This window comes from Rattus norvegicus, chromosome 10 (assembly GCF_036323735.1).
Source record: "Rattus norvegicus strain BN/NHsdMcwi chromosome 10, GRCr8, whole genome shotgun sequence".
In the NCBI taxonomy this organism is placed as follows: domain Eukaryota; kingdom Metazoa; phylum Chordata; class Mammalia; order Rodentia; family Muridae; genus Rattus; species Rattus norvegicus.
Window position 1 is genome coordinate 68861526 of NC_086028.1, and position 24657 is coordinate 68886182.

Sequence of the window (24657 nt, forward strand, 5' to 3'; positions counted from 1 at the left end):
AAGCTTTTCATGGCCACTATGCCTCAAAATCTGAATCAAAAGTGTGTGTCATCCCATGTTGAGATCTGGGTCAGAAGCCTGTGTCTTCCAGCCTCAAGATCTGGATCACAGGTGTGCCCTCCATTCTGGATTGTAGTTCATTCCAGATGTAGTCAGGTTGACAGCCAGGACTACTCATAACGATCCACCCGTTATCAACTCGACCCAAATCATATCTCATGTCCAAATGAAAGGTAGCCAGGTCATAAATACGCTTAATATGATGTAACTATCCCTCGTACAATCACAAAGGCATTGTGAATTTAGAATAGGTCATGCACCTTGGGAAAGATCCTTTTAGTATCTTTTTTTTCTTTTTTTTCAGAGCTGGGGACTGAACCCAGGGCCTTGCGCTTGCTAGACAAGCACTCTACCACTGAGCTAAATCCCCAACCCTAGTATCTGAATTTTAATACCAACTGATAGTCTTTTAATTGATGTTAAAGAAATTGGAAGAAGGCACAAATATCTATGCATAACAAATATGTTCTTAACAAAATTCATGCCCTTTATAATCCTTGTTCCTGCAACTAGGCACTGGGATTGGTGGTGCTGATCCTGGGGGTGTAGGCTACCTGATCTGGAAGCTGGTGCCACCATTAGTGTCTCAGAGTAAGCCCTTTCTTTTTGTACTTGCCTGTGACCCTGGTACTGGGCTTGAAGCTCCAGAAGGGAGTCTAAACAGGGCCAGACAGGGAGTTGAATGTTCTTGGCTTGCATCCCACAGGGGCAAGGGAGAGAGTTTGCTTTTGTTGTCTTGTGCAGAAGGAGGAAGTTCAAGGGTAGACTCTAGCAAAATTAAATATGAGCTCAAGGAAGAGAGAAGCTGTGGGCTGCCTATCACGGGGAATGAATGCTGGCATGTGATAAGGAGCCATTCCAGTATGGCAGGTTTGGTTTTAGCAGGTCTGGGCATAATTTCTCTGACTTGAATAGAAAGTTAGGAGATCTTGGAAGAACTTTTTCTAGAATGAAGTAGTTATCATGAAGTCAATGGTAAGACTGGAAACATGGAATAATATTTTAAAAAAACACCCCAGGATTCTCTGTTGGTTAGTAGAAAAAAATTGTGGGGAGATCAAAATCTATATGAGATTTTTGATGGATCAAGCAGGCATCAAACTATAACAGTGTGATTTAAGCAAATGAAAACTAAGAGAAATTTGTTTTCTGAAACCCTAAAGAGCTTCATCCCAGACTTGCGGGGATGTTCAACATATATAAATCAACAAACGTGATGATCGACTGATAAATGGACTCAATCTGAGAAATCACAAACTAGGATCAGAAAGTGCCTGTGACGTAATCCAACAGCTCTTCATTATTAAAGCCCTGAAGACAAGAGAAATCCAAGGAAAACATCTCAGTGTAATGAAGGAAATATACAACAAGCCTGTAGCCAATATCATGCTAAGTGGAGATAAACTGAAAGCATTTCTGCTAAAAATCAGGAAAGAGACATGGATACTTTCTCTCTATACTTCTTTTCAGTAAAGTGCTTGAAGTTTTGGCTACAGCAGTTAGGCAAGAGAAGGAGGCAAAATGAATTTAAACAGGAAAGGAAAAAGTCAAACTATATTCTTTGGCAGATGATATAATTTTTTTCTATATATAAAAGACTCCAAAGGCTACACTAAAAAAAACTCTTAGAACTGATAAACACTTTCAGCAAAGTGGCAGGACACAACCTGTACATACAAAAAATCAATAGTCTTCCTATAAGCAAATGACAAACACACTGAGAAAGAAATCAGGAGGAAAATCCCATTTGCAATAGCCACAAAAAATATCTTGGAATAAACCTAACCAATAGAGCAAAAGGCCTTTACAATGAAAACTTTAAAACAAAGAAAAGAAATTGAAGAAGAGTCTAGAAGATGGAAAGACCACCCATGCTCTTGGTCTGCTTTAATATTGTCACAATGGCCAGTCTATCAAAAATAATCTGCAGACTCATTGCAATCCCCACCAAAATTCCAATGCAATGCTTCACAGATTTTAAAAATAACAATCTTAAAATTCATATGGAAACACAAAATATCTTAGATAACCCAAACATCCCTGAATGATAGAGACTCAGCTGAAGGGGTTATTGTTTACAGAGCTATGTAACAGGAACGGCATGAAACCAATGTAAAAACAAGCTGATCAAACCAAATAGAATCGAGGATCCCGTCAAACAGGGAGGACCTCCAAAGACTTGTAGATGAGTTTAATGGTTCCCTCTCTAGTGGGTAAAATACATCCTTGCTATGAAGTCTACATTGGAATGAGCTATGCTTTTGGAAAATTAAAAATTGTACCATGATGTCTTTTGTTTTGAAGAAAATATTCAAAGGTACATGAAAGTGGGGCACTTTTCTCCCTAACAGCCCAATTTCAGCCCATGGTCCTATGAAACTGAAGAAAAAAAGAGGCAGACAGACCTGTGGCTTCATGGACGCACTTTATTAGTGGCTTACTGGAGGGGAGGGGTGGTGGGAAGATCAGCTGGGTCCTCACAGGCATATTAATGGGCTAAGGCAGAATGGATTTCATCCTAGTTGAATGTATCCAGGTTGTCATAAGTGACTATCAGAACTAGACATGTCCCAAAGCCCTAAGGGCCACTCTCACAGTTTATCCACTTATAATCTGCTGGGAAACTAAGTAGAAGAACTTGACTTATTCTGAGGCAATTGGGATGGTTACAGCTCGAGATGGTCATGTCAAACTGAATTTATAAAAAATACTGTAGGAGTTGGGGATTTAGCTCAGTGGTAGAGCGCTTGCCTAGGAAGCACAAGGCCCTGGGTTCGGTCCCCAGCTCCGAAAAAAAGAACCAAAAAAAAAATACTGTAAATACTACTAGTTAAAGGACAGAATAGGACATCGGTTCTCCCTGGAATTGGAATTACAGATGGTTTGAGCTGTCATCTAAGTAGGAATTGAACCCAGGACCTCTGGAAGAGCAGCAGGTGCTTAACCACTGAGCCATCTCTCCAGCCCTTGCCTTTTTATCTCAATCAAATATTATGCATAGTCATTGAGGTCAGCTTCAGACCTTCCAGGCATTTTAGAGTTTTCAGATGCCTGAGGTTGGCACAGACAAGTTTCCCCTCTGTGACGAGGCTAGGTGTGCTGCTTTAAAGTGGAACAGAAAAATAAATGTTTATATACACCTATAAAAATGAATGTTTCGAGCCTCTTATAGGTCGTCATTGGGGAAGACCAAAGAAAGTAGCTGGCAGTTTACACGCTTCTCCTCAAACAAATGTTATTGTTTGTAGATCTGTGGTTGTGAGTTTTGCTCCAATCTTTTAATGCACTTCTGAACTCTCAGATCACTGGGGTTGGCACAGACCAAGGTCCCCTTCTTGCTGACAAAGCTGAAGAGAAAGGAGAAGAAAGATTACAAACAGAGCTCTCTAGGAAAGAGGGAAGGGGAACCCTAGTCTCTGGACCCTCTGATTTTCCACTCAACTGTCTGTTCTTTCCAGAAGGTAGCTTAGCACCATCATCCCCTCTCTGGGGCCCCCTCTAGACCTTTGAGGTTCTCTAAGGACTCATGGAGTGACTGCTGTCTCCTTCCCTACACCCTGAAGTATCCTCCCCGTCACCTGGTGAGATCCAAGGAGGGGCCTTTTCTGGAAGTCTATCCACCAGGTCATCTAAGCTTCTGGAGGCTCCCACTCCTCATAACACACAATGAGTGAGTTTGACACTTACATGATGGCCGGCTTGGTGCACCCACCACTGGTTGGAAAATAATTTTTATATCTTGAACAATGGACCCGTGAGGTATAGGATAAGCAGCAGTCTGAAGAGTCTTGAAAGCCTGTAAGAAGACAAAAGGTCACTCAAGGGCCAGGTCATTGGTCTCAAGAGTGCCGAGGGGGGTTAGTGGTCCCATGGGAGGTGAGAAGGCTCCGGGACTCAGGGGAGGCACCCTGCATGCATTGCCATCTCTTTCCACACCCTTGAGTCGGCCTAAGGTGGCCCACAATAGGGCTGGGAGCATGTCCATAGGGGAGCCATGCACAGTCACCTATAGGCGACTTCTGCCCCCAGTTGGCAGACTTGGTGCATAGAAAAGGCGTATCTTGGGGGAATACTAATGACCCGTCCTGATCTTCCTGGAATTTCTGGATAGCATCCTCAACCACCCTCATGACCTTTTTCTGTTCTGTCACCAGGGAGGGTGCTGCTCTGGTGGTAACCTGCAACCATCTGGTGCTTCTCAACATCGCTGTAATGAGATATTTACCCAGGCTAAAAAGCTGATGTCCTTGCTCTGCCTTCAGGACTTCTCTTGTCTCTGTCGCTGGAAGAAACAGGGGGCAGAGGTCAGCATCAGCGTCTCAGCATCTCCACTCACTATCCTATCCCCCATTATTATTATTTTTAAGATTTATTTATTTATTTATTTATTTATTTATTTATTTATTTATTTAATATACGTCAATACACTGTCACTCTCTTCAGACACACCAGAAGAGGGCACCGGATCCCATTACAGATGGTTGTGAGCCACCATGTGGTTGCTGGGATTTGAACTCAGGACCTCTGGAAGAGCAGCCAGTGGTGTTAACCACCGAGCCATCTTTCCAGCCCCTAGCCCCCATTCTTGCCAAGGCTGAGACAGACTCCACTGTGGGATTGCCATCACACACTTGGAGTCTAAGACCCATTTCTCCCCTTTGGTGACATGAGATTTTTTTGGGGATCTTAACAAAACAAAATGAAACAAAACTCTTCTGATTCTGAAGCACAAACTCCTTTGGTGACACAAAGCCCCTTGACGTGAAATGAGGTTCCTGATAGTCTAGGTTTATATACATATCTGATTAAAGGACACACTGAAGAAAGCCATCAGGGATGTTCAGTGACACCCAGCAATGTGTCACTTCTTAAAATCCGCAATAATCCTGCATCCCCAAATGTATCTAAGCCCAAAGATTGTTGCTAAAGGATTGCTAAGACAAGACTGCTAACCTCTCATATCATGTCTTCAACAGTTGCATATGAATTATGTGTAGTATGACTATTTTTTTTAACATGCTTGAAGTGATGTGGGTGGTTTCCAAAGTAAATCTTAAATAGCATCGCCTGTTCTTAAACACATTGAGATGCCAAATCTTTTAAAATCAGACTCCACTTTAGAGAACCTGACGTAAGTTTGAACTCAGGTAAACTAATAGGCTGGTACCTAGCATTAGTCTCCAAGTTGCCTCCCAACAAAACCTGAGCCTAGCTCCAGTCTCTAGGCTAATCACCAACATAACCAGCGTCTCCAGGTTACACCCTCAACAAGACCACTGTCTCCAGGCTATTCCCCCTACTATCCTGCACCCCCAGGATACAAGCCCACTCCCTGCCTAACGACCACCAATGCAGAGGGGTACAGAAGTTAAGTTTATGATATGGCTCCTAGCACCAGCCAATTATGTTAAAGGGCGCAGTGGTTTTCCAATTAGACGCTTGCACATGTACTTCCTGCTTGCTGCTTACTATAAAGCCTTGCCCCACAGACATTCCGGGCTCCCCGCAAACCGTCCTGCATGACAGCGGTACATTGGTGGGGCCCGAGCTAGCTGGAATAGAATAAAGACCCTGCTGTGAGTTACATCAGATCAGCTCCTGTCTGTTTTTTATTTTTTTGTTTTTTGTTTTGGGGGTGGGGTGGGGAGGAATCACTAACATTTCCCCGGCACTATGGCATCATGACTAATCTGCCTCTCAGTTTTACCCGTTACTACTCACGTAGTCTTAAGTTATTGAAGGCTTCTCTGTTTGAGTTCTCTGGTTTGCAAAATGAGCACGGCACTAATACATACGAGACCGTGTAAAATTGCTTGTCTTCTAACTCCTTTTTTTCCACAAGAATGAATTTCCATTTGTCTGACTCCCCAGGGATGCCAGAGGAGGAAGGAATCAGCTATAGCATCAAGCAGCCGCTAACTCTGCGAACGATATTTTGTTTTCTGCGTCTTATGGTATTCTGACATACTTAAAATCTTGACCTCAGGGACGGGTTGCCTGCTTCCTAACCAAGGATTCAAACCAACTCTTGCTGAACCCAGTGCCCAACCGCTGCCTCTATCTCAAACACCATGCTGGTATTTTCCTTGCCCTAACTCATCTTAAAGCTAGAGCCTTAAAGACTGCCCGTAGATACAAAGTCTGCTAGACTTCTTCAGTCTAGGAAGGACGTTTTAACTGAACCCTGCACTGTGCCCTGCCCCCTTTCCAGTATTTCCAATAAAGAATCTGACACAGTTTCTCTATTTCTATGACTTATGCCTCCTGACCCAACTCCAGTATTCTCCTTGTCTCTGTGGGGCGTGATGTATGTCTTCTCCTTAGAAAAGTTGAGGAATACATTCTTTTATTTCACAGGGTCTCTCTGTGTTGAGCTCTGGTCACCTCCATAAACTAAAATCTCATAGCTTCAAATGAGACAGTGACCTCAGGTGAGCCATTGGCCTGACTGGTCCCAATGTTTTCTTCTTTTCTTTTTTTTCTTTTCTTTTCTTTTTTTTTTTGGTTCTTTTTTTCGGAGCTGGGGACCGAACCCAGGGCCTTGCGCTTCCTAGGTAAGCGCTTTCTTTTTTTTTTAAATGATGGTTTTATACTAACTGACATCTAATAACTCTAGCATCACAGAGTCTTGTGTATATTTCTACAAATTTATGATTTAATTATAGTTATTTTGATTTAACTAAAAAAACTAGCTAAGATTAGCTAGGAAAAGTTATCAAATAACTCTGGCTATGAAAAAGGAAAAAAAATTACGTCTCCAAATGGAAACAAAGCCATCTGTGTGCCAGGATCCAGACCAGTGCTTCTCACCCTGCCTAATGCTGTGACCTTTTAATATAGTTCCTCCTGTCGTGGTGATCCCCAACCATAAAATTACTTCATTGCTACTTCATAACTCTAATTTTGCTACTGTTATGAATCATAAAGTAAATACCTGTGTTTTCTGATATGTCCTAGGAAAGCTCTGTGAAAAGGTCATTCGACTCCCAAAAGGGTGGCAACGGGTGGTTAAGAACCACTGATCCAGAGGCTATAGACAGAGGCAGGTCTGTCTAGGATGGAGATTATTAAATACCTCCCCCAGCCTTGCAGTTACCACAGGACTCACCATGTACGATCTGGGCCTGGATTCCAAGAGTAGCTGCAAAAATGAGGAAGGAGAGGGCAGTATGAAAGGGCTTCATCCTCCTGGTGGGCCCACTCAGCTGGCCTTCAGACTGTTTGCTGTTTCGGGCTCTGTCTTGCTATTTATAAATGTAAGAGGATCAGGAAGTCCCCGTGTTACAGCTCATAATGCCCTTCTTTAGCTACATGACACCCAACATGCTAGTTCTAAGAGAGGGAACAGGGTTCAGTGTACCCTGGGAAGTGGAGGGCAAAGGTGACTTGGGGCTTTCCAAACTTTCAATCGATTCAGAGAGAATAAATATTTCCAGAAGAATTTCTCCTCCTATAAAATTCATTCGCTCCTTCAGTTCTGACCACAGAGTGGGAATGGGGGAATTCTTCTAGACTCCTGATGAGGGTTAGCTTGGAGGACCCTGGCTTATGCCCATTTCCAGTTGACCAACAGATACAGAGAAAAGTAAACGTCTATGTCTTACTAGAGATATATAAAATTATTATTTACTCCTTCTTTAACGATTTTTCTTTAATTTTAAAAGATTTATCTTATATTCATGCTTTGCCTGCATGTATGTATGTCTACCACATACATGCAGTGGGCTGTGGAGGTCAGAAGAGGGTGTTAAATTCCCTGCTACTGTAGTTATGAATGGTTGTGAGCCATCATGTTGGTGCTGAGAACTGAACCCAGCATTTGTTTTTAGCCACCGAGCCAACTCTCCGGCCTCTTTAGATATTTTTGATATACTTTAGCTTCAGAGGAAAAAAATCTCTTTAGACCATCCGTCAGAAGAAACATCTAAGGCTGGATGGGATGGTGTTCACCTTAATTTTAGCACTTGGGAGGCAGAGGCAGGTATCTGTGTGTGTCTGTTAGTTTGAGGCTAGCCTGGTCTACATACTGAGTTATCCAATCTCCATGAGTTTGTGAATGTTTGCCGTTGATTTGCGCTTTTATTCTGATGTGGTCAAATAGAATAAGAAGAGAGGGCTGGAGAGATAGCTCACTGATTTACAGCACTAGTTGCTTCTGCAAGGGACCCAGGTTCAGCCTTCCTGAGATTCATTAGCCTGTTTCTATCATAGGAAGATTGCCTTTCTCCTTGAATTGGCAATACTGTCTGGGCTGGAGGTTGATAACTTCCACGACTTGAAGGACATCATTCTAAGCTCGTCTGCTATTCTGATGGACATTTCCTGACATGTGGCTCAGTGGTTCTCTCTTGATGCTTTTCACACACTTTCACTGTTTTGAATATTTAGTAGTATAATTTTGATTATAATATGACAAGAGGAAGTTCTTTTCGGGTCTTGTCTATTTGGTGTTCTAAGTGCCGTCTCTATCTGATTAGCTGTTTGCCTGATTTAGGGAAACTTTTTGCTATGATTTCACTGGGAACGTTTTCTACGCACTTGGAAAGGAATTCTCCACCCTTTTACACCACCTGTGATTCTTAGATTTTTTTCTTCTTCCCGTGTCCCAAATAGCCTGAAAGTCCAACTCATACCTTTTCATTAATTCATCTTTGTCCTTGACATGTTCTACTCCTTGTACCTTGTCTTCAACCTCAGATATGCTGCCCCTCTCTTGACTGATTCTGCTGGCAAGACTTTCTGCAGCAGAACCTTTAATTCGACTTAATTATATTTTGGATTTCCAGTGGTTTGTTATGGTTCCTCCCACCCTCACCCCCGTTGGTTCTATACCCTTACTGACTTCCTCTTTCATCTCATGTATCAAGCTCCTTATTTAATTCAGATGTCTATGCTCTCTTGGGATGTTCCCTTCATGCATGGAGATGGGCCAGTCGAGGTGTAGATTCATGTATTTCCTGTGGTTTATGCTGGTGTTAAATCTGTATTGGACAGGAGTGTGACGTCCGTCTGTAAGGTCTTCTCTTTTGCAGTTCCCATTCGTCACATGACAGAGGTTCTGCAGGCCTCATAGGTTTCCTTCTATGGTCTGGGCAGATTCTCCCATCCTCCCGAGACTTGCCAGATTGTGACACTGGGTGCTTTATGCTTTTTCTGGAGGGTGTTTTCCAAGTATGTTGGGAATGTGGGAGGAAACCACAGCACTGAGATGGTTTAAGCGGAGGACCTATTTCCATACTTTCAAGACCTCTTGAGTATGAATCACCCTGCTGGGGGAATGCCACCTCGGGTTAGTTTAACTGGCAACTTGATATGACCTAGAATCACTGGGGAAGAGAGTCTTAAACAGGTTGGTCTGTGGGCATGTGTAGGGGAGATTGTCTTGATTGTTCATTAAAGTGGGAAGATCCATCTAGAAAGTGATGGCCCCATTTCAGGGCTGGACCCTGGACTGTGTAAAAGTAGAGGAAGCTAGCTGAGAATTAAACAAGCAAGGAATGAAACATGCATGCATTTGTTTCTCTGTTCTTGACTGAGGATGTGCAGACTCCTGCCAGCGACGTCCCTGCTATAATGGACTGTAACTTGGATTGTAAGCTAAAAATAAATCCGTTCCTCCCCCATGCTGCTTTTGTGTCAGTACATAGGTGTCTTGCACATACTTGGATCCTCAGAGTTCTTGGGCCCTGTGGCAGTGTTCAATAGCTGGCTCTAGGGTTTGATCCATCTGCCTGCTTTAGGCTCAACACTATCAAACCCTGGATTGTTTTCAGTTGAGGGATCTGTCTGTTTCTGGTCACTGAGGGTAGAGCTCTCAGCCTGAGGTGACCTCTTGGGACTTGGACCTTTACTTTGCCCATAGTCATCTCTCCAGCTCTCAACAACTCATTAACTTCCCTTACCTAGAGGCTGTGGCCAAGCCAAATTATGGCTCCCCAACTGGTAAGACTTCTCCCATCTCAGGCCCCCAGCATGGCTCGGTTCAAATAATAGACCTTACCTCAAGATGGCACTTGGCTGCTGCCTTCCTACTCAGGTATGTAAACAAATGATATATCTCTTTCCACCACTGACCCATGCAAATGACGAATGACTGTCTCAGCAAGCCTACACCTGGATTTGAGCATTCTGAGAGGAGCAGGCTTGCCCAGGGGATGGAAGCTGCTACCCTCCTCCCACTGGGGAACAACACTCTTAGGCACCATTCAGCAGTTAATTCTCACACAGGGTGTTTTATTTTCTGCCCCTTTCCCACCAGGTTGCCGTTCCAGGTCCTGCTTCCTCCCTCAGAGAGTCCAGACGCTGTTACACGCTAAAGCTGGAAGTAAGAAGTGAGACCTGGGACAGGAGGGTCTGCAGGATCCCAGCCCAGGTGGGAGTGCTGGGAGAGGGTTGGGAGGGACAGTCCCCGAGGATTTTAGTGTCATAGCTCTCTTTAGACAGTACTCAATGAAACAGCTCTCATAGGTGATCTTCAGTAAAACAGCTCATGTACATACACTTTATTCAGGGTGGACCAGGGCTATTTATGAATCTTGGAAAGTGGGAAGGAGATTTCAGGCTAAATGCAAATCACTGGCTGGAACTTAAAGGACTGGGAACGCCTCATTTGTGTGGAGAGGCATTGCAGGAATCCCAGATACTGGCTGGTCAGGTTCTTATAGGGAGGGGTTGGGGAGGAAATTGAACTTGTTGGTTTGGCAAGGGCTATGTTGCCTTTCCTCAGGTAAAGAGTCTTGGGATTGGGCTCCCCAAATAAGGTCAGGCAGAGAAGAGGATGCCCCGCTGGAAAAGAGAATTCTCCATCTTGTACCAAGCTCAGAGGAGCTATCTGGACATGGACATGGACATGGACATGGACATGGACATGGACATGGACATGGACATGGACATGGACATGGACTTTGATCTTAAATAGCAGGGTTTCTCAATCTCTCTCTCTGTTTTATTTATAATGGAGAGGTGTTATAGTAGTCCTCAGCCTCTACGCTGGGAACTGTTTGATATTGCACCAGAACCCTACTGGAAGTGATTTTTGAAATGCTACTTAGCTCCCATTTTAAAAATTGGGTGGGGACTGAATAGATGGCTCAGTGGTTAAGAACACTGACTGCCTGTCCAGAGGTCCTGAGTTAAAATCTCAGCAACCACATGGTGGCTCACAACCATCTGTAATGAGATCCGATGCCCCCTTCTGGTGTGTCTGAAGATAGCTACAGTGTGCTTATATATAATAAATAAATATTAAAAAACACAACAACAAAAAAAAAAGAAAAAGAAAAGAAAAAAAATTGGGTGAGGCAGGGTGCCAGGAGGAGCAGGGCTCCCATGGCAAGTACAGGGCTAAGGAGGGGGAAGAAGCCATGTTACAAGGTGTGAAACAGGCTGACTCCATGACAGGCTTTAAATTGGCAGTTCAGGAGACTAGGCCTAACTTTCTGTTTTCAAGAACTGGGCAAGTCTAGGCAAGTCCAGGCCTCAGAAGCTGCCTTGCGAGGACAACAGGTCAGCAGCAGTTTCCAGAGTTCCTCAGCAACAGTTTCCAGACTTGCCCAGAAATGGTTGTGGAATGTCCCTGGAGATAGAGCCAGCAATAGAGATCACATACCCCTCCCTGGAATTCCCCTAATATGCTTTAAATTGGGCCTGCGAACTCACTTGGGTGTCTCCATCTTGGAATGGGAGACCCCAGCATGCTGTGAGAGACCTAAGTGGAGGCCCAGAAACATACACCTAGGCAAAGAACCAGATCTCAGGGTGAAAAATATCCTGCCAGCTGCAGCTGCTGGGAGTCACCAGTCCTGCTGCATTCTTTTCTGCATTCAGGAGATACTGTTTTCTAGCAACCCTCCCACCCAAATGATCCTTGGGAGTCTCATATCACTGTTCCTGGAAAAACCACACATTGCTCATGACTAGATGGTCAGGCCAGAGGCGTTTGTGGCCTTGACACCTAAAACAAACCAAGCACTTTAAAAGTCAACTTCCTCATAAACCTCTTACCCAATCATGCAAAGCCAAGGCTGAGCAGCCCCGGCTTGCATTTTTTTCCTTTAAAAACTTCACCCCCTTAGATCTGGGCACACTGTCCTATCCTGTGGCATTAGGAAGGTTTGTGGCCCAAGCTCAAGAGCTTGAATAAAGACTCTCATGTGCTTGCATCGGAGTTGTGGTTCCTGGTGGTCTCTTTGGGGTTTTCGCAATGTGGATACAACACCTGGACTTCTGCAGAATAAAACACTCTTTGCTTTTAGATACCATCTGAGTCCAGGGTGTCATTCTTCAGCGAGTCATGGACCCTTACAGAGGGCTTGAGTACCATGGGGTTGGGGTGTTGTTGGGTGCATAGCATGCTCGGAGATCCCAATGGAGATCTTTGAGAATTTGTATGTTTTGACCAACCAGCCCAGATTTGTTAACATAGAAACAGCATTTCTCCCCCGACCCAATGCAAGTCCCTTCCTGTTTAACAGTCATCAACTCCAGAGCTCTACAGTTTTAGAGAGCAACCCACTCTAGGGAGTTTGTCTATCATTGGAGGGACTGTCTATACTGGGAGCCACCAGCTGGTCAAGCTTGTCCTGAAAAGTCACTGGCCAGATGGTGTTTGGATGAGGGCTGCCCCAGTTGCTTCTGTGGAATCTAGCAAGACTGTGAAACTCAGTCTGATGAGCAGGGGATGAAGAATCCTCTCTCTCTCTCTCTCTCTCTCTCTCTCTCTTTTTTTCAGTCTCCTCCCAGATGCAAGGTGAGTTCTTTAGGCTTATAGTAAACATGGAGAACTATTGATTGTCACAGGCAGAAGCCTTGAGAAGGGGATTTAATGCAAGAATCAGTATATTGGCGTGGTGACGGTGATGCAGAACCTATGAGGCAAATGGGGAGGGGAAGGTCAAAGGGGGGAATGTTTTGTGACTTCTGTGTGGATAAGGACCCATGGCGGTTCATGAAGTTGGATGTTAATGGAAAACAGTCAACTATAGGAGAGGGAAGCATAGGAGATACATTGAGGGTCGGGTTGGGTGGTTAGGGGAAGGAGATCGGCTGTGTATTTGATGTACCCGGGCCAAGAAAGGGTAGTTTGAACCTCCCTCCCAGTTTGACTTTTCCCTTGAAGAATGCTGACATGGGTAAATATTGACTTGGAGGCAGAGACAAGCTGGCAGGAGATGTGCAGGTCAGCTATGGGGCACTTAGCAAATCCACTGGGGGTAGAGCTTACCCACAATTCCCATTCACTATTGTTCATCCCAGGGATCATCGATGGGAAGCTGAAAATGAGTTTTAAGGTTGGTGAGTGTGGTGCTACCACAACTGGAGGACTCAATGTGGCCTTCCCAATGTCTGAAACCTCCCTCTCTGGAGGCCTCCTGGATGAAGGCAGTCACTTGGGTTGCAGTAAGGAAAGCAGAGGGAAGGGAAGGGGTCATTTATGTCACCTGCTTAAGGTAGCTGAGAAAGGAAACGCCATGTTAATTATGTGTCTGGAATAGGCGGTAACAGCTTGTCTGGGAAGAACAAACTGGCTTAAGCAGTCTTATTTTTATTAATTAGAGAGTAAATAATAGTTGTTGATGTAGTCCATTTGACTTGTGATAAGGGGATCTTAGATGATTCTTTGAAGTTTAAAAGAATTTTTTTTTAGATCTACACAAATGTGTATTTCAATATTCAAAATATACTCAGAAACACATTTTGCATGATAAACAGTGTACAATCTTTTAACAAAACCCCAGCAAAATGGAAACCAGGCAATATAACTTTCACCCAAGTCTTGCCAGTGGTTTCAAGAAAGCCAAACAATAAGAAGAAACCCAGACACCGTATTTTTTAGAAGTGGCTCTGGCAAAGTTTTATTAAAGGAGAACTTTGTTGTTTACTTCTCACCAGTCTGTTCTGGCATGCTTCTAATAATATCAGGGTCACCTGGGTCAATGATAGCCAGTGTGCATGCTCTGTAGTATTTTCCACACACTGTACCCAATTCAATGCTACTGCCACTGTAGTGATGGACACCAGTTTTAGCCAACATGGCATAGTATTCTATTTCAGACTTCCTCAAAGCTGGGCAGTTGTTGGCGAGGATAACTAACATCACTTTGCCTTGTCTGATCATATTCAGAGTCTGTTTGTGCCCCAGCATCTACTTGCCACTTTTCATAACAAGTTGGAGCCTAGAGTTGATCGACTCCAGAGACTTTTTCGTCTTCTTTGCAGCCACCATCTTCTTGCCTTAGGTGCGGGACAACCCCCAACCAAGATCAGATGCCAAGATCTTAAAAGAATTTTTAAAGGAAATAGACACACGTCTTTTTGTCATAGTAGAGGCCTGGAGAAGAATTCTGGGTTAAAAGCATGAACAGTCTTCTAGTTATTCCTGTTACTGGGGGGGGGGCGGGGGGGGACACAAGCATTTAAACAGAATTCAAACAAAGAAGCAGAAGCATTCTGTTTTGGGCAGGCTACATTGTCCCAAGCTATGCCACTTCAAACTGTAGCAGCAAAATTCTGCCCTTCATTTCTGCAACTTAGATCTCCTGGGTCTCCATTGGCTTTCGGAAGCAGTCCTCCCAGAGGGTTCAACTTGGTAGTCTGCATCTGGCTGTGCCATCAGCCAGATTTGGCAGGTCCCTTCTGTTTAGATGCTTCGATGCCTGGCCAAAGAGAGGCGCCTGCTTCACAGCCCCCCAGCTGCCTGCTCTGGCCGCGCACGCTGTCTCCCTGGTTGTACATTGGCCCCTGACTGTGCGGCACCATAGCCCAGGTGTCAGGATGTTTGCAACTCTAGAAAGCAGAAAGGGAGAGGGAAATAGGCATAGGTGTCTGGTGGCACCCTGCTGGTGGGACTGGGAGTCCGAACCTAAGAGCCAGAGGGCCTGGCGACTCTGTCTCAAGTCCAAAGCAAATGGAGTGCGTGGCAGTAGGACCTTGCAGGCTGGGCTATGGAAAAAACCGTTTAACTCGGTGATCTGACTTTGTGAGGTTGCAGCCCAGGTGAGGCCTTTGTCCAGGGCTCCAAACTCCTGGTGGGGACACAAATAGAGAAGGCGGAGCCAGCTGAGAGATCAGCAGGCACTCCCTCTCCTCTTGCCTGGAGAGAGGAGGGCACGGGGTTATGAGGCTCTTCCTCCATTTCCTTGGTGGGTTCTTGGAGAGTGTAGCTACGTGGCTCAAAGGAAAGAGAAGCAGGGGCTCTGTCTCCACTTTGGCAGAGATACGGAAAGTGGCAAAAGCCATGAGGTGGTGTGGTGATTCGCCGGTGGTTATAAAGGCATCCTGTGGAGTGTTGTCTTGATGGGCCAGGGAAAAAGGGGTGGGGGAGGCCACCACGTGGCATGGCTGTTTTCCCACCACCTCTAACAACTCTTCAGAGTTCAGGGCTGCTGAGCAGGAGGGGAAGCAGATGGGGTTGAGAGCCCACATGGCTTTTTGGAGAGCTGTTTTGTCTTATTGTTTTTAGTAGGAGACCTTAATAGAGCCTGTATTTTTCCAATCCAAGGGGGTGTTTTTTATGCAATGAAGTATACTCCATGATTAAAAAAAAAAAGATACGCATTGTTCAATGCAGCATTTTGGGCTTCTAGGGTTTCCACAGAGGTCCAAAGATGTTAAGCCTTCCCAAAGATCTTAAGAGTTCTACTGGCCACCCTAAATGCTATTTACTGGCCGCTGTGTTACTGTTTACTGTTTTAAATTTTTGTTTTAAGAAAAAATTAGAAAGAAGGTCTTTGCCAACTCTTGTATGGGCTGTTGGCTTTCACACAGAGGTTTAAGGTCCTTATGCCAACACCAGAGAATGCTCTGGCCAGAAGATCCTGTTGAATCCACGTGGGCACCAGCTGTGGTTGGGCACCAGCTGTGGTTGGGCGCCAGCTGTGGTTGGGCGCCAGTGTGGTTCTGCATTCTGCTTCTTCCCTTAGAGTGTCCAGGCACCAGTTGTACAGCAGCCTGGAAGGATGAAGAAGAATCCAAAAGGGTAGGGTTTGCAGGAACCTGGTTCTGATGGGAGTATGGAGGTTGGGGATGGATGGGGGAGAAGGACTTCTCTGAAGATTTTAGACAGTAGTCAATGAAGCAGCTCTCTTAGAGGATCTTCAGCAAAACAATTTGCGCATGCACACTTTATTTGGGGTGAACCAGGCCTATACATGAACCTTGGAGTGTGGGTAGGAGTTTTCGGGGTAAAATGTAAATTATTGGATGAAGTTTAAAGTATTGGGAATGCCTCATTTGCATGGAGAGCCATTCCGGGAATCCCAGGTAATTGCTGGAAAAAGGAAGTTGAACAATTTGTCGACAGCTATCTGAACTTCCTTTGGTAGAGGGTTTGGGGGTCAGGTTCCCCAGAGAAGGTCAGGTAGAGAAGAAGATGCCCTGCTGGAACAGGCATTCTTCCATTTTGCACCAAACTCAGAGGAATATATCGGAAAAAACTGTGTTTTAATTTTTTTTTAAAATTTCTATCATTAGAATATTTAGAAATTATATTTAGAAATATTATATATTAGAAATTTATATCATTTAGAATATTCAGTTATATGATCCCTTTCTCCCTGCTGTATTCAAGGTGAGCGAGCGAGTGAGTGGGATACTTTCATTCTAATAGCCCGATTTCAGACTGGCCCCACAGCCCTATGAATCTGAAGAGAGACAGACCCATAGCTACATGGAGTGCACTTTATTGGGGTCACTTACTGCTCTATGGTGGCAGGAAGAACAGCTGGGTCCCCACAAAGTTGGACATATGTATGGCTTAGGGCAAAAATTGATTTCATCTCAGCTGGATACACCTGGCTTAAGCTTGCATCAAAACCAGACACATTCCAAAGTCCCAAAGACTAGTAGTTTATCCATTTATAATCTGCTGAGGAACTATGCAAGAAAACCCAACAGTTACCCAAAGACACTCATGATGGTTACACCTCGAGATGGCTCTAATCATGTCAGGCTGAATCCATGTGAATACTGTGGACTACATGTGCTGCTTTAAACCTGTACAGAAGAATACGTGCTTTAAATATCTATAAAAACAAATGCTTAGCGCTTCCTAGGTGGTCACTGGGGAGACAGAAGAATGCAGGTGGCAGTACGCCCTCCTTCTCAAGCAATGGCACTGTTCCCAGATCTTGGGCCTAGCTTCAGGGTGCTTATGCACGTCTGAACTCTCTGATCACTCGGGTTGGCACAGACCCGCTTCCTCTTCCTGGTGACAAAGCTGAAGAGAAAAAGGAGAAGAAAGATTACAAACAGAGCTCTCTAGTAAAGAGGGAAGGGGAAACCTAGTCTCTGGACCCTCTGATTTCCCACTCAATGGTCTGTTCTTTCCAGAAGGTAGCTTAGCACCATCATCCCCTCTCTGGGGCCCCCTCTAGACCTTTGAGGTTCACTAAGGACTCCTGGAGTGACTGCTGTCTCCTTCCCTACACCCTGAAGTATCCTCCCCCTCACCTGGTGAGATCCAAGGAGGGGCCTTTTCTGGAAGTCTATCCACCAGGTCATCTAAGCTTCTGGAGGCTCCCACTCCCCATAACACACAATGAGTGAGGTTGACACTTACATGATGCCTGGCTTGGTGCACCCACCACTGGTTGGAAAATAATATATAAATCTTGAACATGGGATCTGTGAGGCATAGGAGAAGCAGCAGTCTGAAGAGTCTTGAAAGCCTGTAGGAAGAGGAATAGCCAGGCTGTTACTCTTAAGAGTGCTGCAGGGGAGGGGTCCCATGGAGGTCGAGAAAGGTCAGAACTCAGGGGATACTTTTGCTCTTAGCAGGTGCACTCAGGCCACCCAGGTATATTTAGAGATGGCATCACTGGGGTGAGTCCCCAAACCACATGCCACTTTCTCCAGAGATGTTCAGCACCTTCAGGGCCCTTCAGTCCTGTCCTGCCATGGGGGAAGGTGAAGCTATAATGCCATATCCACCCAGCCCTTTTAAACATGTCCTATCTGGTCGTTTACCTTGGTGAATTATTGTAGGATTAAAGGGACGATCTTCTTTTACCGTATCTGGAAGAAACAGACAAGGTGAGGAAATAAAGTCATGGTTGCAGCATTTTAGGTGCTCCACTGTTCACCACATATTCCACCCCCAGTTTTTGGTGAACAAGGTGTTTTAGTCAGGGTTCCTATTCCTGCACAAACATCATGACCAAGAAGCAAGTTGGGGAGGAAAGGGTTTTTTCAGCTTCCACTTCCACACTGCTGTTCATCACCAAAGGAAGTCAGGACAGGAACTCAAGGAGGTCAGGAAGCAAGAGTTGATGCAGAGGCCATGGAGGGATGTGTCGTACTGTCTCACTTCCCCTGGCTTGCTCACCTTGCTTTCTTATAGCACCCAAGACCACCAGCCCAGGGACGGCACCACCCACAGTGGGCTGGGTCCTCCCACCTTGACCACAAGTTGAGAAAATGCCTTACAGCCGGGTCTCATGAAGGCCTTTCCACAACTGAGGCTCCTTTTCTGTGATAACTCCAGCTTGTGTCAAGTTGACACACAAAACTAGTCAGTACACAAGGTAAACTCCACCTGTTCAAGTCCAGGGTGGCCTTGAACTCTCTTGAATTCTACAGCATCGAACTGGGAGTGCTGAAAATACTGTGCGCACCAACATGCTGGGCTCCCCTTCTCCCATCAAGAGACAGCTGGAGAAAGAGGCTCTGCTGTTGGATCTCTGTTATCCACTGGGTCGATGGTCTGCTTCAGGCTAGTGTATCTTTTTATGGTGAGATTTACCCCACCCTGTGACCCTTTGCAAATATTTGAGAAATAAAAACATTCTGTAGACTCTCAAGTACTAAAAACGAGCTGCAAACTTAACATAGGTAAGTTAACTGGAAATACAGTTTGTGATAGGCCAGTTGTGTCTACACATCTACAATCCATGACACTCTGCATCAACTCTAGAAACAAATTTCATAGCAACCCAATTGGTGGTATGATGTCCTTCATAGTGTAGTGAAGTTGTTGTTGTTGCTGTTGCTTTAACAACTGTTCATCCCATCAGTATAAAGATATTGTAGGAACGTCACTTTGTTACTATGTTTTCTAGATCGTATCCGGCATAGCAGACAGGCACAAGCTTTTGTGTGTGTGTGTGTGTGTGTGTGTGTGTGTGTGTGTGTGTGTGTATGTGTATGTGTGCACGCAAATGGAAGACAGCTTAGTCTTGTGGAAGTAGTTCTTTTCTTCTACCTTTATGTAGGTTCTGGGGATCTAACTCAGGTGGCTAAGCTTGCAAAGCAGAAATCAACCTGCCAGCCTCCTTTAAGTAATTTTTAAGTGTCCAGTTTAATAGTATCAAGTACATTCAAGGTACTGTGTAACAACCACCTCATCCACTCAGAACCTCTCTAGCCTGAAAAACTGAAAGCCAGAACCCACTGAATGTTACCTTTCCTCTTCCTCCCTGTCAGCTTACTGAGCACCACTTGACTCCCTGGGTTTGATTTTTTTTTTTTTAAAGACAAGGCGTAAGTTACTGTGTTGCTCAAACTGACCTCAAACTCAGGATCCCCACCTCAGTTTCCCAGCAGCTGGAATTACAGGCATGCACCACCTTGCCTTTTCTGTCTTTACAAGTCCGCTCCTTTGAAGTGACACATGGGAATGGAACCAGGCAGTATCTGCCCTTCCTGATTGGCATATTCCCCTGGCGATACCGGTTCCTCTGTGTTCTTCCCTTTTGTTGCACACCCCAGAATGCCTTCCCTCTTAGCGGTGAGTAATATTCCTCTGTCCAAGTGTGCCTGTCACACTTTACTTACACACTCATCTACTGATGGATATGTAGTGCCTTCTTCTTTTGTGTGGTGGGAATGAAAATAATTGCAAGAAAGTCTTTCCATGTATCTGTTTTGAATCTTTGGGGCCAATATTTGGAAGTGAAATTGGTATGTGTTGTGTTAACTTATCAAAACTCTACTTATGCACTGCAAAATTCATTATAGCGCCAAAGATTCTGGATAAAATCTTGTAAACCTGCCTTGTGATAACTAGGCAAATGCAACTCAAACAACCTTCCCTCCCTATTTCTCCCCCTCTCTTTTCCTGCCCTCCTCCTTTTCCTTTCCCCCTCCCTCCTTCTTTCTCCTTTCCTTTATCCCTCCTTCATTTCCCCCTTTTCAACTTGTAGTTAGGTTAGCATAGCTGAAAATATAGCTTTAACGGTTGATTTTTAGTGGCTGGAGAGATGGCTCAATAATTAAAGCACTTTTTGCTTTTACTGAGGGTCAGAGTCCAGTTCTCAACACCCATGTCAGGTGACTTCTACTGCCTGTAACTCCGGTTCCAGGGGATCTGACACCTTCTTCTGTCCTCCAAAGGCATCTGCACACAGGTGGGCATGCACACACTCAGACGCATGCATGCATGAAAACAAAATAAATCTGACTAAAATACTGGCATTCGCTTCTCATACCATAGCATAAATTAATGATTCTGGCAGTAAGGCTTAAGCTATAACTCATCCAGCAATTGTTTCCATTGTTCTTAGTGGGTTTCTTTTATAGAGTGGGTTTGCCATCTTTGGAGTGTCCACATGCACAGCCAAGCAAGGAAACATTTTCTGAACTTTAACTGGAACACTAGAGACTTTTTGCTGTGGTTCCCTGGACAACAATACAGTGAGTATTTGTTGACATTTAAGTTGTTTGAAGTCTTACAAATATCTAGTAAAGTTATATTTAACACACAGATGAAGATGTGTTAAAACACACAGATGAAGATGTGTTAAAACACACAGATGACATCTGTGGATTTTGATGTCCACATGGGTGGGTCTAGGGTCCCAGGACACCAAGGGACGGTATAACCAGTATGACTTACATTAAGGACTCACGTGGATACATTGTAACATGCTTCACGTGTTCCAGGCAGAGGTTGCAAAACCCAGAAAAGATCCCAAAAGACCATGTCTTTGTAGACTCCATTCCAGGCTCACCCCTACCCTAACTCTACTACTTACTAGCCTTAATCTTGAAGCTATGACTTCTGATTCAGTTTCTTCACTTATAAAATGACAGCAATCATGGTAATAGAGGAAGATATAGAAAATCAGTGATGGCTTACTATTTTCTCATACAAAAAAAAAGGCAACTTCCCATTATTTAATATGACACCTACCCTACAGGGCTATTAGGAGGAATCGGTGTGCCAACAGCCATGAGATAAACAGAACTGTAGCTGTCCAGCACATAAGAAGCACTAGTTAATGCATTTGTCAAGTGAAAGAATAGTACAGTTAAACGGTCTTGGGTTGAATTGATCACCTGCCTGTCTCACCTCTTCAAAATAACGGCGTTGTTAGAGGTGGTATCTGACACTTCAACCATCATGCCTCCTGCAAATCTGCTTCCCTCCTACTTAAAATTTTACTCCTGTTCTTTTGAGAGCATATCTTAGCCCTGTATCAGCTAAAGAAACTTATCAAGCATAATTGGTTCCCCAAATGGGAGCCAGCTTCTCCGTCGAGTTTCCTCCAGGGCCTAAAGGCTACAGACAGGCAGATCTATAACCTGATGGTGTTTCTTAGGAAATTCCATCACCATGTCAAGGATAGAGTATTTCCAGGAGGGCAGTTGTCTCCTTCCCTAGCTCCACTTCTGCATTTCTCACAGACTTACCCACTGGGTGAGAGAGCTCAGTGAACTCACCTTGTATGAGCCCAGCCTGGGACCCAAGGACGGCCACAAGGATAAAGAATGAAATGGCAGTCTTGGAATGTCTCATCATCCTGAAGGACAGGCCCAGCTGGTCTGGGGATCTCTGCTCACTCCTCCCTGACTGTCTGACCTGCCCTGGTATTTATAAGCTAGGAGGTTCAGGAAGTGCCCAGGGTAGAGCTCAGAATGCTGTTCCTGGCTACATAATACACAACAGGCTAGTTCTAAAAGAGGGAACAAGATTGAAAATGCAACAGGAAGTAAAGGGTCAAGAATGCAACAGGAAATGAGTGCAGAGGTCATGGTGGGCTAGAAAAATAGGGACAATGAAGGGGGTGTTAGAGAGAAAGGTGCCCCCTACTCAAAGGTCTTCTTGATGATTAAGGCCTGCGTTGGACCACATAACTAGTAAGTGGTGGAATTAGGTTAGGAGCTAGCCTGGAAGAGAGTATGGAAAGATATGGTTACTTGCAATATTTTCTGGTTTTTGCAAGCTCCACCCAGAACATGTGAAGCCCGTTATAAGCTAAGGGTCAAGAATTACAGCATAATTAATATTCCCTATAGAGACAACATTCCTTGTATACAGAGATATTTTTAAAAGAATGTTAATATAGCAATGGATTATGCTACATATGTACTTATTAAATAGCAATGAGGTATGGCCCAATTCCCTTCCCAGATGTGAACATGTAATTTTCTGAGAATCTTACAAATAACACTATACATTTCATTATAGTGAAAACATCCCTCAACTTCCTTGAGGGATCCTCATGACCAAGGACGATCTCATATGAGCTGCAATCCTCCTCAATGAACCTCAAGAACCACCCTCTAATCTCATTTGCTAAAAATGAGAAAATAAAGTTCTTAGTAGCCCTTTGGGATATAACTTCCAGAGGCTACCAAAGTTATATATGTGGCTGTTGTAACTTTTTCTAAAAGTGTTTATTTTATGCATGTGAGTACAGTGTCGCTGTCTTCAGACACACCAGAGGAGGGCATCAGATCCCATTACAGATGGTTGTGAGCCACCATGTGGTTGCTGGGATTTGAACTCAGGGCCTCAGGAAGAGCAGTCAGTGTTCTTCACCGCTGAGCCATCTCTCCAGCCCAGTGGCTGTTGTAACTTAACTGTGACTCTCTTGGGAAGTCCATGCCTACACCTGAGTGTGTAATGTCCATTTCCGAAGTGTCCCTATTCACATTCATATATAACTTTATGTTTAACAAAGAATCTCTTTCTAGTAAATTCCAACTCTAGGGTTGGAGAGGCAGCTTGACTGTTGTGCACAAACTGCTTCTGCAGAGGACCCCAGTTTGGTTCTCAGCACCCATAGTGGGCAGCTTGCACCTGCCTGTAACTCCAGCTGCAGAACGACCTGACTGATGTTTCTGGCCCTTGCACATGCACATGTGTGTGGGTGAATAACCACCACCACCACCAACACACACACACACACACACACACACACAGACACACACACACACACACACAGACACACACACACACACACACACTAATTGCAAATACATCTTTATTCTTAAAACCCTCTCATGCTGCTTCAAATTGTCTGCCCTGAATTTCTTTTATACGGTCAAGCACCCTGCTTCATCTGTGCTAAGATCTCTGGAAAGAACTCTCCAGGCAGGTACATGCGGCAGCATGGAGCTGTGCCCAGCTCATGCCCTACTGATTACTGATATCGACATCTTTTCTGGTGGTCACAAATGGACCTGCTCCCAAGCCATGTTGGTGAATTTCCTTGTTGGCCATTTAGCTGCTCTCCTCTGCCCTTTGGCTTACTGGTCACTTTCCTTTCTCTCTGTTTCTGAGCTGAGACCCGCACAGTGTTTGATGAGTGACATTGGCCTTGAATAGAGGACTCTCCTCAGAGCCGTTTATATCCCTCTCTTGGGTCAGATGGTACAATCATGATAGTCCAGAAGGCTACCACTATAGGGGTGTTCCACCATGGTCTCACATGGTCTTCGCCTCTGGGAGGCCTGCCTGAGACCCTGTTGGTGTGAACTGACTCTGGTATGACACCCAGAGTCTCGAACCTCGTGTTGTATCCCGTGTGATCTGGATCTGAAATGCACCAGGGAAAGCCGTTTCTGTGTGTGACGGGTTCTAGTCCCACTCTTGAGTCTAAACATCTTCCTATTGGTTCTCCCAACTGTTCCTTTTTTGCCTGCTTGTTTTGAGACTTGTCCCCTCAGGTGCAGGGAACTCTGTGCTCTCTTCCCCCGTGCGAGCTTGCTGGCTTGCTTTTACAGCCAAAGCTTTCTTCTCCTGGAGGTGCAGATCCTTTTTAATTCCAGAGTCTCACCAGAGGATGCTCTGAGGCATCTAGAGCTTGCCAATGTGCCAATAAGCAAAATTTAGACTCCATGTTTCTCATCTCAGGAGGAGGTTAAAACCCCACACCTTGGGTGTAGGCCATCTCTCTAAACTTGCACTGAGACACAGTTATATATCCAGAGAAGATCTCCAGGGAAACCTGGGAAGAAATTATTCACCTGCACCGTCGTCCATTAATGACTGTGAGACAGGGCACTAGGGTCTGGTCCAGGTTGGAAACTCAGTGTGATATCCCAGGACATTTCCTTTTACAGGAGCAAACAGAAAGAAGGAATATAGCTTAGTCTCAGTGTAAGTTAAGAAGTGGAGGAATATGCCTCAAAATAACATTTTAGGAAAATTTATCTTTAAAGGCGCTATCTCTCCCTCTGGCTCAGCATTCAGAACAGGAAAAGGAAAGAAAAATTAAGTAAGTTCTGCACAAGCTTCGTATTTTAGTCCCTACCACTGCCTACATGAGCCCTGCCGGGTGCACTCTGTATTTTTTATTATTGAGGGGCTGCTGCTTTTGAGGTGCACATTTTAGACTAGGGATTGTTTAGTGTCGTGGAGGAAATAGTCACATC

General features: G+C 44.6%; 2 protein-coding genes, 1 long non-coding RNA gene and 1 pseudogene across 4 annotated transcripts in view; 1 reads left to right on the plus strand and 3 right to left on the minus strand.

The window, feature by feature from the left end:
• Positions 1 to 2468: 2468 nt before the first annotated feature.
• Ccl9 (C-C motif chemokine ligand 9) lies at positions 2469 to 7403 on the minus strand. 2 transcript variants are annotated; one of them, NM_001012357.1, is made up of 4 exons: positions 7169 to 7352; positions 4286 to 4342; positions 3748 to 3856; positions 2469 to 3407 (listed from the first exon to the last, which is right to left on the minus strand). In NM_001012357.1, the coding sequence occupies exons 1-4, from the start codon at positions 7242 to 7244 to the stop codon at positions 3296 to 3298; spliced, it is 354 nt and encodes a 117-aa protein (NP_001012357.1). In that variant the 5' UTR covers positions 7245 to 7352; the 3' UTR covers positions 2469 to 3295. The 2 variants fall into 2 exon arrangements, with proteins under 2 accessions (NP_001012357.1, XP_008766290.1); XM_008768068.3 differs by lacking the exon at positions 4286 to 4342 and having other exon boundaries at positions 7169 to 7403.
• Positions 7404 to 9123: 1720 nt separating this feature from the next.
• Positions 9124 to 24657, plus strand: part of LOC103693406 (uncharacterized) — a 78500-nt gene continuing 62966 nt past the window's right edge. The window contains exons 1-2 of the long non-coding RNA XR_005490392.2: positions 9124 to 10096; positions 10319 to 10432. This is a non-coding gene — a long non-coding RNA (uncharacterized LOC103693406). The remainder of the gene's footprint in view (positions 10097 to 10318; positions 10433 to 24657) is intronic.
• Rpl30-ps12 (ribosomal protein L30, pseudogene 12) lies at positions 13588 to 14813 on the minus strand (annotated as a pseudogene).
• On the minus strand, positions 16167 to 21841 carry Ccl6 (C-C motif chemokine ligand 6). Its single transcript, NM_001004202.3, has 4 exons — positions 21718 to 21841; positions 18025 to 18072; positions 17618 to 17726; positions 16167 to 17275 (listed from the first exon to the last, which is right to left on the minus strand). Exons 1-4 carry the CDS (start codon positions 21791 to 21793, stop codon positions 17161 to 17163), a joined length of 348 nt encoding a protein of 115 aa, NP_001004202.1. The 5' UTR covers positions 21794 to 21841; the 3' UTR covers positions 16167 to 17160.